The sequence below is a fragment of the Erinaceus europaeus genome, chromosome 1, assembly GCF_950295315.1.
Source record: "Erinaceus europaeus chromosome 1, mEriEur2.1, whole genome shotgun sequence".
In the NCBI taxonomy this organism is placed as follows: Eukaryota; Metazoa; Chordata; class Mammalia; order Eulipotyphla; family Erinaceidae; genus Erinaceus; species Erinaceus europaeus.
In genome coordinates this window covers 164,472,034-164,485,679 of record NC_080162.1, presented here as the reverse complement: position 1 = coordinate 164,485,679, position 13,646 = coordinate 164,472,034, and the positions used below count along the sequence as shown (strand labels likewise).

The window sequence follows — 13,646 nt, the reverse complement described above, 5'->3', positions numbered from 1 at the left end:
TCCAGACTGCTCTCCACAGAGGCTGTACCAATTTACATTCCCACCAGCAATGTAAAAGGGTTCCTCTGTCCCCACATTCTCTCTAGCATTTGTTGCTGCTGTCTCTTCAGCTTCTATGAAGCCAACATCACTTTGATACCAAAAGCAGACAGGAACACAATCAAAGAAGAAAACTACAGACCAATATCTCTGATGAACAGAGATGCTAAAATATTGAACAAAATTCTAGCCAACCAGATATAGTAGTATATTAAGAAAATTGTTCATCATGACCAAGTGGGGTTTATCCCTAGCATGCAAGGTTGGTTTAAAATATGTAAATCAATCAACCTGATCCACCACATCAACAAAAGCAAGACCAAAAACCACATGGTCATATCAATAGATGCAAAGAAAGCCTTTGACAAAATTCAACATCCCTTTGTGATCAAAAGACTACAGAAAATGGGAATAGATGGAAACTTCCTCAAGATAGTGGAGTCCGTATATTGCAAACCTACAGCCAACATGATACCCAATGGTGTAAAACTGGAAGCATTTCCCCTCAGATCAGGTACTAGACAGAGCTCCCCACTATCACCATTACTATTCAACATAGTGTTAGAAGTTCTTGCCATAGCAATCAGGCAGGAGCAAGGAATTAAAGGCACACTGATTGGAAGAGAAGACGTCAAACTCTCCCAATTTGCAGATGACATGATAATATACATAGAAGAACCTAAGGAATCCAGCAAGAAGCTTTTGGAAATCATCAAGCAATACAGTAAGGTGTCAGGCTACAAAATTATCATTCAAAAGTCAGTGGCATTCCTCTATGCAAACACTTAAGATGGAATCCAGAAATCAATTCCATTTACTAGCAAAAAAAACAATAAAGTATCTAGGAATCTAGAGATCTGATATACCTGAACTTGGAAAAAAAAAAAAAAACAAGCATGTAACCTATTTATATGACTTAGGAGAACTTAGTGGTTATCTTTGGGAAGATAGGGAACATTGGTAGTGGATGTGATGTATAGATGTGGTGCAATCTTACAGTCCTGTAACCTACTTTTAGTCACAAATAAAGGATAAAAAAAGGTTTATCACTAGTTTCAATTCAGTTTTTTCATCATACATTCAATCCCATTTACCTATCTCTCCTACCATTTTGGCAACCGCTAGTTTGGTCTAATAGTCTAAATTTATTTTAATTTAGTTTAATCATTTTTATGGGCTACAAAATTTGTTATACTATAATAAAAGTCTACTCCTCTGTGAGAGCTCAGGGAGTAGGAAAATTAATCATGGCATAGAGGGTGTGGGATGGATCCTTGTGGGATATGAAATTGGAGCCTGATCTTGAAAGGTAAGTTTTTCCTAGGTAGACTGGAGAAGCAAGCACAGCAGTCAGAGAGCTTCAGATTCAACCAAAGCATTCATCCTTAGCCACTGAAGCTAAAGAGGTCTCCATATTTATCATCTCATTTAAATCCCTTCCAAACCTTTAAATCTGGGTTGTATCACTTCCATTTTATAGGCAAGGCAATGTAGATTAATAATGTGTAAGGCACATTAGTAATAGAGGATTTGAGGATCCAGGTTGTAGTGCATTGGGTTAAGTGCACATGTTATGATGCACAAGGACCTGGGTTTGAGCCCCACTTCCCACCAGCAGTGGGGAATATTCACAAGCAGTGAAGTAGGTCTGCAAGTGTCTCTTTCTCTCTATCTTCCTCTCCCCTCTCATTTTTCTTTGTACTATTCAAATGAAAAACAATAAAAAAAAAGATAGGGGAAAGGCTCTCCAAAGCTGTGAATTCATAGGGCTAGCACTGAGCCCCAGTGATACCGTGGTGGTAGGAAAAAAAAAAAGTAATCAAATGCTAATCCAGACCATGATCTCTTTAAAAACTCTGTGTTTACATGAGTGAGAGAGAAACAGAGAGAGAGAGAGAACCACTCTGGCATATGCAGTGATGTTGATCAAACTTAGGACCTTATGCCTGCTGGAGATATTGTTAACCACTGTGTCACCACTGGGGTTACGTGACTATATGTTATAGCTGAGCAGTGCTCTGGTGAGAAAGAAAAACAGGAAAGAAAGGAAGAAAGAGAGAAAAAAGGAAAGAAAAGAAGGAAGAAAGAAAGGGAAGAAAGGAAAAAGAGGAAGAGACAAAGTACAAAAGAAAGAAGGGAGGGAGGAAGGAAGGTCAAGATTGCATTAATTTTTTAAAAAATTTTTTATTTGTAAAAAGGAAACATTGACAAAACCATAGGATAAGAGAGGTATAACTCCACACAATTCCTACCACCAGAACTCCACATCCTATCCCCTCCCTTGATAGCTTTCCTATTCTTTAGCCCTCTGGGAGTATGGACCCAAGGTCATTGTGGGGTACAGAAGGTGGATGGTCTGGCTTCCATAATTGCTTCCCTGCTGAATATGGAAGTTGGCAGGTTGATCCATACTCCCAGCTTGCCTCTCTCTTTCCCTAGTGGGGAGGGGTTCTGAGGAATTGGAGGTCCAGGACACATTGGTGGGGTTGTCTGTCCAGGGAAGTCTGGTTGGCATCATGCTAGCATCTGGAACCTGGTGGCCTATCCAGAGAATCCCAGGTTGTAAGCTGCTTCTGTTTGGAGCTCATGGCAGCTTCTGTATCAAAGTCGCCATCTTGGCTCTGCCTCCCCAAGATTACATTCCTAAAGTCTGCTCCAAGGGTATTCTTATTGCTGATTGGTAGAGAGGCAAGAAAATATATGACCTAGGAGAAAATAGCAGGGGGGTAGCAAGTAGATGGGTGTTGAAGGAATAAGCAGACAAATTTCTGCTTATTCTATATAGTTGGGTGAAGGGTGGAGGAGTTTAGATACAGAAGGGAGTATTTCTAATCTATTTTCTTTCATCCTGTGACTTCAACTTTACAGTTGAATCCAACTATCTTTAAGTCTGATTATTATTTTTTTAAATTTATCGGGTATAATTCCACACAGTCCCCACCACCAGAGTTCCATATCCCATCCCCTCCCTTGAAAACTTTCCTATTCTTTATCCCTCTGGGAGCATGGACCCAGGGTCATTATGGAATGCAGACGGTGGAAGGTCTGGCTTCTATAATTGCTTCTTCACTGAACATGGGTGTTGGCAGGTCAGTCCATATTCCCAGCTTGTCTATCTCTTTCCCTAGTGGGGAAGAGCTCTTGAGAGGTGGGGCTCCAGAGTACATGTGTGAGGTCAACTGCATGGGGAAGTCAGGTTGGTGTCTTGGTAGGATCTGCAACTTGGTGGCTGAAAAAGCATTAAGATATAAAAAAGAGCAAATTGTTTCATATCAGGAACCTAAAGGCAAGAATAGAGCAGATGACATTTGGGGTCTCTGTTCCGGAAAAAGTTAGTAGGCCTATGCTAGGTATATTCCAAGGGGCACATGACTTTCCTAATTTTTAATTGACAATTCCTTGCTTCCTCTTTTTCAGGCACCTTTGCCTTGACATCCTTAATATCAGCCAATGCAGTGGAACGACTTGTCCCTCTGAGCAGCCAGAACCTCACCACACAAACTAATACAAGTGTGCTGGGCTTATCTGACTTTGAGATGCAAAAGATTGGTGTTGCTGCAGCTGTTTCTTTCTTGGGAGGCGTTATTCAGGTAAGTCACTATGAGATTGACAATCAAGAAAGGGAGATAGTGGTGAACTTGGATCCTAAAAAGACAATAAATGATTGTTTTGTGGAAAGAGATAGGGAAAAGTTAGGAGAATTGGTAGAATCCTAGTGTCAGATTTCTGGCTTTTGTTCCCTCTTCAGGGTATGAAAAAGATGGAAGGAGGCAGAATGACTTGAGAATCATTTGAGAATTAAAAAGAAGCTCTCCTCGGGCTGTACAATATTGCAAAATGTAGTTTTCCTCCATTAACTCAAAAGGTTGAACAGCAGTTTTTCTTTCTCTGCTGCACTGTGCAGAAATGGGTGCGTTTGGACTATTTAGTGACAAAGGAAAGACAATTGTGCTTAACTTTCAGCCACACTCGTTGCTATCTCCCACCTAGATAGATACAAGCTTCTATGTTTTATCTTCATGGAAATACAGTTTTTTATGTAAAATATTTACTCTGTCATGAATGAGGGTCAATATCCTAAAGTCATAAGAAAGACACTGTTGATTTTTGAAGGGGTAGTATTTCCACAAGTGTGCTTTACAGAATGCAATGGGTGTTTCCTTATAATGCGCTCAGATTGTCCTGTGTTCACAGTTACCAGAGAAGCCCCTTCAGTGAATGTTGTAGGAAGAATTCCTACAGTGGGGAAGTGAATGTGACTAGATTTCTAGGACCCTACTCAATTTTAAGATTTTTGAGTTTTTACTACCTGTATCAGTAGTAAATGGTATTGTTTGTCCTGAAAAGATGCTCATATGAAGTCTTACACTCATTTCCATATGTACTAGTTTTTGCCTTTTTTAAAGAATTATCACAAAAGCATAGAGTATGCAGGCAATTGGTCTGTAATGAAAACATAGGCATTAGGCCCTCTAAATATTGATTTTCTTTCTAGTCTGTGAAACTTCTAGGCAAATCTCCTCCTCAAATGACCTTCTTTCTTTTTTTTTTTCCTTCAAAATGTCAGACTTTTTTAAAAAAAATTTTAACCAGTTGTCAAAATTAGCTCCGAAGTGAATATAAAATAAATGTAGACAAATACTGTTAGTCACAAAGTTCTTTGATGAACTTTTTGGTTTCCTCCCTCATTCTAAACTGCATTATGTATACATAAATTCCCTGTGTGGCTGTTTTCTGATAGAAACTATATATTTATTGACAGTAAAATATTATTTACAAGATCAATGTGGATGTGGGGGCCAGAGGAGTAGCTTTCTTAGTTGCCACACCCCCCCCCCCATTTTTTTTCCCATAAGATTTATCACTGGGACTCAGTGCCTGCACTACTTCTGGCGTTTGCCCTTCTTCCGTAGCCAGTCAACAGCGTCAGGTTGAGCCTGATGTAAAGTTTCAAGACCTCCTTTGAATCTGGAGAGGTGGCAGTCGTTGACTATGTGGGTCATAGTCTGTCTGTAGCCGCAGGGGCAGTTCGGATCTTCTCTGGCTCCCCAGCGATGGAACATAGTGGCGCACCGGCCATGGCCTGTTTGATAGCGATTGAGGAGGGCCCAATCATAACGTGCTAGGTCAAAGCCGGGTTGACGCTTGCAGGGGTCTGTGATGAGGTGTTTGTTCTTTACCTCAGCTGACTGCCAACTCTGTTTCCAAGAGTCTGGAACAGAGAAGTTCAGTGTAGGCGTAGGGGACCAGATTGAGTGACGAGACGTCAAGCGTTGAACAGGGTGGGCGAAGATATCCGCGTATATTGGCAGGTCCGGTCGAGCGTAGACGTGGGAAATGAACTTAGATGATGCCGCATCCCGACGAGTATCTGGCGGGGCAATGTTGCTAAGAACTGGCAGCCGTGGAACCGGGGTGGAACGGATGGTTCCAGAAATTATCCTCATGGAGGAATATAATTTGGAATCGACCAAGTGGACATGGGGGCTACGGAACCATACTGGGGCACAGTATTCTGCAGTGGAATAGCATAATGCCAGAGATGATGATCGTAGTGTGGAAGCGCTCGTGCCCCATGAGGAGCTGGCCAGTCTTGCAATGATGTTATTCCTCGCGCCCACCTTTGCTGCAGTTTTTATGAGATGTTCGTGAAATGACAGAGTGCGATCGAGAGTAACGCCAAGATAGACTGGCTGGGCTTCATGCCGGATTCTCGTATCGCCAAGCTGCACATTAAGCTCACGCGAGGCCGAGGCATGGTGTAGATGGAAAACAGATGATACCGTTTTTGCAGTGCTAGGGATTAGTCGCCATTTTTTACAGTAATCAGATATCAGAGATGTCTTTCGTGTTTCCTCAAGGATGTCAAACTTTGATGCCTGAGTTGCACAGCAGATGTCATCGGCGTAGATGACCTTCCTTGAAGAAGTTTCTGGGAGGTCATTGATGTAAATATTAAATAGCGTAGGAGCCAGACTAAAAATCCATTACTCCCAGCAGCCATTATAGTTTGATACGACAGAGAGAAATTGAGAGGGGAGGTGGAGATAAGAAGGAGGAGGAGGAGGAAGAGGAGGAGGAGAAGGAGAAGAAGAAGGAGGAGAAGAAGAGGAGGAGGAGGAGAAGGAGGAGAAGAAGAAGAAGAAGGAGGAGGAGGAGAAGAGGAGGAGGAGGAGGAGGAGGAGAAGGAGGAGGAGAAGGAGGAGAAGGAGAAGAAGAAGGGAGAGAAATATCTGCAGACATGCTTCACCATTCCTGAAAAATCCCCCATGTAGGTGGGGAACAGAGGTTTAAAGCCCAGGTTCATTTTCATGGTACTGTGCGTGCTTCTGTCTTGCCATGCACTTGGCCTAGGTTCAATTTCAGGAACACTGCACCTGAAGAAGCTCTGGTGCTATGGGATTTCTCTCCCTCTCTATTTATCTGAATGAGAAACTAGTCCAAGCATGAGTTAGTTGCGTGTGCTTTAGGCCCTGCCTTGTCCAAAAAACAAAAGCAAAATAAAAACAAAAAATGAAAAATGATGGTGTAAACAAACACAAATAAGGGAGAAAAATAGTTGATGGTCTCAAAATTATTGTGGTTCCATTGCCTTCTAGTTATATAAAAAAGGTAGAACTGGGGGTCGGGCGGTGGCGCAGTGGGTTAAGCGCATGTGGCGCAAAGCGCAGGGACCGGCGTAAGGATCCCGGTTCGAGCCCCCGGCTCCCCACCTGCAGGGGAGTCGCTTCACAGGCGGTTCAGCAGGTCTGCAGGTGTCTGTCTTTCTCTCCCCTTCTCTGTCTTCCCCTCCTCTCTCCATTTCTCTCTATCCTATCCAACAATGAATTGCGTCCACAAGGGCAATTAACCACAACGAAGCTACAACAAGGGCAACAAAAGGGGGGAAAAAAAAGGTAGAACTGAGAATGTAAAATGAATAAGAATTCAAGACTTCACAGTTTAAAAACAAACAAACAAACACAAAACAAAAAATAGAACAGGCCATTTGAGCACTACGTTTTCCTAGAAGATTCACAGAGCAAAGGTAAATCAGTATTTCCTGGTGATGATGTCTGTATTTTCAAGAACTACAAACTGGTACTGTATAACCTTGGTGACATTTAAAACTTTGAATGATGTGTATTCTGAACCCTACATAGGCAGGCATAGTGACCTTTCCTTTGCTTGCTTGGCTTGTGTGAGGACCCCAAATGAAGTTACTATCTGTGTCTGCCTTAGAAAATAAGTCACACCAACTAGTAATTCAGGCATATGTTGCCTTGGGTTACGTATAGTTTTTCCTTAATTTTTGTTCATTTTACATAAAAATTTCACTATTGATATAGGTAAAACTGTGTAGTACTCCATATAATTCTATTACTTTCCACTAAAATTTCTCTTTTAATTTTTGATTTTTTTTTATTAGATCTAGATTTTCCCTTATTTGATTAGGCATGGAACAATTAGTTTTAAGTGTATAATAATGCTTTTGAAAATGAAAAGAGAATATACAATTAGTAATAAGGCCCAAGAGCTTTCTGCTTAGTTTCACTTTTACTGTTTTCCACAAATCTAACATAAAAATAGCTATTTTCTAGAAAAATTTAAATGATAATAAAATACAAACTATGAAAGTAAAAGCTGGGATTCTAACAACATAAAAATGATATGTTTCATTTCCTGGAATAGAACTCCCTAGACTCGCAAGAGTAAAACAGGATATTATTAAGATGATAAAAATAATTTGGTTTTCATGGTTTTTTATTACATGTAAAATCAGATCCAGAGAGTTGCATGCTATTGTCTTATAACTTCATCAAACATCTGCTTTCCTTTCCTTTTTTTTTTTTTTAACCACTGATCCTGGATAGGTGACCTAAGTTCTAGCCAATTTTTAAACAGATGGTTGGACTTTCTTTGACCTCTAAACTCATCTGTCTATTGTCAGCCAGAACCCTAGAGTCTATTGGATCTTTTGGATCCACCTCTTCTATTATTTCTCCTTCACATTTGAAATATACCAAATAAGAAGGGAGAGCCACAGCCTCCCATGTCTACCAACATTGGATGTGTTTGCTTGCCTTATTTATTTTAATCAGTGATTTAAAAAATAACAGGGGTACAATTCCATACTGTTTCCACCACTAGAGAGTTCTGTGTCCCCATTCTCTCTATTGGGAACTGCAGTGATTCTCCCAAGGTCGCAGATATGGGTTGACTATATGGGTCAATAAACAGATATGGGTCAATAACTATCTGTCTATATATATTTTTTCCCCACTTTTTTCTATGGCCCTGCCTTTTCTTCCATTTTAAATCATAGCTACACCTATTACTACTTCCGAACATCTTGGGACCCATGATTTTAGTGATTTTTTGCTTGAGCTTGACAGTTAACATGGAAGTGGATTAAAAATATCATTTGGGAATATTGTAGTAAGAGTTAAAGATAAGGATAAAAAGCTGGATTAGTGTAGAAAGTAGCTCCCAAACTTGAAGAAAATATATAAATAAAATGAACTGTGTACCATATCATTCTGATCCAGGGCACCTGTATATTCACATTTAGTGCAGTCTGTGTATCCTGCAAATCCCTGTCTGAACTTGCAGTCCATGGTCACAGCTGGGAACATTCTGTGCTGCACTCATTTCAGGACCAGTCTTCCTTGAGTGGCACAGTAAGATGACTCAGCCTCTCTTCTGATGGTAGAGACTGCCCTTCCACTGCCACTTTATATTGAGGGCAAGGTCCTGGAGAAACCCTTGAGAGAACTTATGGTGACATTCCTGATGTAAATGACCAGTGATGGTGGAAAGAGCGGTCTATTATAGGTTTAGGCCCATTGCATCAACAGGGAAATCTTAGGATACCCTGACTTGGGCTCCAGGTGAAGGGGTGGTCTGCTAGTGACCAAACAGGTCACCAGCTTTTGTAGTCTCTTCTTTATCTGATGAGCTTGGCATTCTCTCAGCTGTTAAAGGATTGAGTGTTGTTGGCCTAAGGGGTCTGATCACAAGTTGGAGAGGAAATACCCCTAGGATTTTAGTGGGGTCTAGTGCCTTGCTTTATTTACTCATTATCTGTTTTTGCTTTTCTTTTGACATTACTCATTTTCAATTCCCTGCCTCCATAAAAATCCAGCTGATGGAATTATTTTGACTAATACTATTATATTATTAAAGTGAAACAGACAAAAACAAAGCCCAAAATATGTATTATTTTATAAGTCATAATGTCACACTTAACATTTATATTCTCTTTTTTTCAAATTTCCAGTCTTACTAATTAAGCAGTCTTCAAGTGCTTGAATAAATCACATTTAATTTTGGTGTACATTATTATCCTAGTTGCTGCTGCTCTTGCTGTTGTTGTCATCACTAGGGATTCATAGGCATATATATATATATATATATATATATATATATTTTTTTTTTTTTTTTCCCAGAAAGACATAGAAGGAGAGCAGTTGATACCACTGCACCAAACCTTCTTCTGGTGCAGTGGGGTTGGGGCTTGAACCTGGGTCATATGCATGACAAAGCAGACATGCTACTAAGATAGGCTATCTATTGGCCCCATGCTACTCTTAACATGGTTTGGATTCTCTTTCTTACCTTTTAAAACTTAGTATTGTGCTGAGAACTTGAACCCTCCAAACTGTTCCAGTTAATGTCGACATTTCAGAAAAGAATGTCGGGATGCAAACTGTCAGTAGTAGGTGCAGAGATATAAATACAGGAGGAGACAGGAGGCATTAATAGGAAAAGCAAACAAAAGAACACTTTCGAAGGACCAAGAGTGGAAAACATGGAGAAAGGAGAGAGAGAGGTGTGTGTGTGTGGGGGGGGGGGGAGGCTGATTCAAGCCAGGAGACCCTCCAGCTTTTTTCTCTGCTTAGCACCTCTCTCCTTTCTTGAGAGTGGCTGATTCAACTGTAAGCAAGCTAGTTTGTTTGTTTTTTGGTTGTCAGGGTTATTTCTGGGACTGTGTCAGTACTGCAGCACCACCATTTCTGGCGTCTATTTTTTTTTATTTCTATATTTTATTGGATAGGGCAAAGAAATTAGGAAGGGAAGGGGGAGCTAGGGAAAGAGAGAGAAACCTGAAGACCTCCTTCACTGTTTGTGAAGCGTTGCCTCTGTAGGTAGGAAGTGGGGCTTGAAATCAAGTCCCTGTGCATTTTAATATATGCACTTAACCCTGTGCATATATTAAAATGCCTACCTAGCCCTGAGTAGGCCAGTTTATGTGTATCATACTAATTAGGCTCAAATGATGTTGTGTAGGTACCTTTAGTGGCTTGCAATGGGCCATAGTCTCCCAGGTGAATTTACTTTAGCTCAGTACCCTTCATTTTAGTTCTTTTACTTCCACATGATACCCTCCATCTCTGGGGCTGTTTGCACTACAATGTCTTGTAGCAGTGTCTTGTGCCATTCATTTCCCTTTAGTGGTATTGAAGTGTGTGTGTGTGTGTGTGTGTGTGTGTGTGTGTGTGTGTGCGATCTGTCTTTGACAGAAATAATTATCAATGTCTTAGCTTGTTTTTACAATGTTCTTAAGCTGCGGATAGTACTTGAAGATTATCTAGTCTTTGAAAATTTTGTAGACTCCTCCTTTTAGAATTAATTGCCCATTGAAATAATTTTCTCTACAGTATTTTCTTTGGAGCTAAATTTCTGGTTACAGTTTTTCTTTTTTTTAAAAAAAAAATTTTTATATTTATTTATTTTCCCTTTTGTTGCCCTTGTTGTTTTATTGTTATAGTTATTGTTGTTGTTATTGATGTTGTCATTGTTAGATAGGACAGAGAGAAATGGAGAGAGGAGGGGAAGACAGAGTGGGGGAGAGAAAGACAGACACCTGCAGACCTGCTTCACCACCTGTGAAGTCACTCTCCTGCAGGTGGGGAGCAGGGGCCTCAAACCCGGATCTGGAGGTCAGTCCTTGTGCTTTGCACCACCTGCGCTTCATCTGCTGCGCTACTGCCTGACTCCTCTGCTTACAGTTTTTCTACATGTTTTACTTGATCAAATTAGCTAAATTTTTGTATAGTTTGTTAATTCTTAAAACAAAACAAAACAGGATAATTGAGCTGAAGAAGTGAAGACCACTTCTCAGAGCAGAAATCCTTGACAGCTTTCATCAAAATCTAGACACGCTTCAGGAACATTTCTTTTCTTTTATTATTAGTGATTTAATAATGGTCAACAAGATTGTGGGGTAAGAGGGATATAATTCCCACCACCAGAGTTCTGTATCCTATTCCCTTCACTGGAAGATTCCTTATTCTTTATTCCTTTGGGAGTGTGGGCCAAATAATTTTATGGGGTGCCGAAGGTAGAAGGTCTGGCTTCTGTAATTGCTTCTCCACTGGACATGGGCATTGACAGGTCAATCCATATCCCAGCCTGTTTCTATCTTTCCCTAATGGGGCAGGGCTCTGGGGAGGTGGGGTTCCAGGACTCATTGGTAAGGTAGTCTGCACAAGGGAAGTGAGGTTGGTGTCATAGTAGCATCTACAGCTTGTTGACTGAAAAGCATTAAGATACAAAGAAGAACAAACTGTTTAATAATCAGGAACAAGGACCATTTCTATGAGCTCCAGAAATTCACAGCAAACTGATCCAACCCAGTGCCTATATGTATACCAGATTTCAGTGGTTTATTATCAGGACCTTTTGTTAATTTTAATTTAGGTGGTACCTCTAAGCACAGTTAGATTTTTATTTGTTTTATGATTGTTTATGTCTGTTATCAATGTATTTAAAAATGTTTTATTTTATTTTAGTGAGAGTGAGAGAGACCAGAGGACTTCTTAGCTCTGGCTTATGATGGTGCAGAAGATTAAACCTGAGACCTTACAGCCTTAGACATGAGAGAGTCTTTTGAATATCCATCATGTTGTCTCCCCAACCCTACCAATATCTTTTTAAATGATGTATGTTGCTCTAGCTAGTTGCCCCTCCCCCACTCTTCATTAACTAGGGTGATTATATTCTCGATACATAAACATCCTGATCAATTAGGATATTCATAATAGCTATTATATATAATATCTATGTTATATTTTGTGGATTCTGATAGTCTTTCACTATTGACTTTTTCTTAGAAATTCTGCTTTTGAGTTTTTTTAAAATGAATTTATTGGAGGAAAATCATGAGCCACAAGATAGTAGTTGTCACATGAGCATAAAAATGTATCTCTCTGTGGTAGATGTCTGCACACCATTCCCACCAGCAACTGAAGTATTCTGCCATTCTTAACTAGGTCCCTATTGTTCTATCAACCCCTCTCTATGTTCTCTTTCACCCAACAATTCAGGAAAAAAGGTTATATATTTCCAAATGTATCAGCTCCTTTTCTTTTTAACTTTGTCAGTAATTGTCGTGTTATTGTATTGTAGTCAGAGAATATATTTGAAATATTTTGACATTATCTAATTTACTGATGTTTATCTTATAACCCAATATATAATCAATTCTAAAATGTTTCATGAACACTTGGGGAAAAAGGAGTAGCCTTTTAATTTGCAGCTACAAATTTTACCTTCTTGATAATATTATTAAGTCTTCAACATTCTTATTCATGTTTTGTCTACTTCATTTTTCTCATGAACGGCTACTTATTTATTACTGTTAAATTGATTTCACCAGAATAAAGGGGATTTATAATGGTTTGCTGGCCTTTTAGGTATGCTGTACAGGTATGTTTTATAAACTCAAATGCATTCAAATATCACTTGTTCATTGTCATTCAGGTGAAATAAGTTTTTCCTATCTCTTCTTCCATTTCATTTCTTTTATATTGTTAGTGTAAATTGTACTTTACAAAACTGAATAACGTAATATGATAGATTTATGTGGTGTAGCTTTTGTCATAGCCCCTTTGAAATAGCTTGACTGAGGTATAATTTCCACATACAAATACCACATATTAAGAGTATACAATTTTGTAACTTTTGGCATAAACATCTACCTATAAAATACTCATGATAAAGTATACCATTTTCCCTCTCCAACTTTCTTTCACTCTTTTTTTCTCTTTTTTTCACGACACATGCTCAATTCTTTTGCTCCAGGGATTTTTTTTTTTTTTTTTCCCACCAAGGACACCATTCTGCTCTGGCAGATGTGGTGCAGGGAATTGAACCTGGGACTTTGGAGCGTCAGGCATGAGCAACTCTTTGCATAACCGTTATGCTATCTACCCTCCACTGGGGATGACTTTTTACTCTTTATATTTCAAGCATATAGAGAAAAGCTAATTGTGACTGAACAAATTAGTCTGGTAATGTTTTGTTTCCATCTCTCTCATATATTTCCAACGGTCATGAAGTATTTTATTTTTGCAAAAAAAAAAAATATTCCTGGGATAAGTGATACAACTTTGTGCCATTCGTGTCACCTTTCAAAAGAAAAAGAGTAAAGAAGAGTTTTCTAGTCAAAATAAAAACAAAACACAGTAGCAGGGACCAGGACCTAGCTCACTGTGTAGAGCATACACTTTACCATACATGGAGACCCAGATTTGGGTTCCTGACTACCAATGAGAGCATTTTCACAGGTGAAGTTTTATGAATAGTGGAATGGTACGGTGGTATCTCTTTCTCTTCCTCTTCCT

The 13,646-nt window shown here is 39.5% G+C and overlaps 1 protein-coding gene across 2 annotated transcripts in view; it reads left to right on the top strand.

The window, feature by feature from the left end:
- SLC26A7 (solute carrier family 26 member 7) overlaps nucleotides 1–13,646 on the top strand; it is a 151,182-nt gene that overhangs the window by 55,464 nt on the left and 82,072 nt on the right. For both annotated transcript variants that reach the window (XM_016185667.2, XM_007517362.3), the window contains one exon: nucleotides 3,457–3,629. In XM_016185667.2, the coding sequence (XP_016041153.1) occupies nucleotides 3,457–3,629 (173 nt within the window). The remainder of the gene's footprint in view (nucleotides 1–3,456; nucleotides 3,630–13,646) is intronic.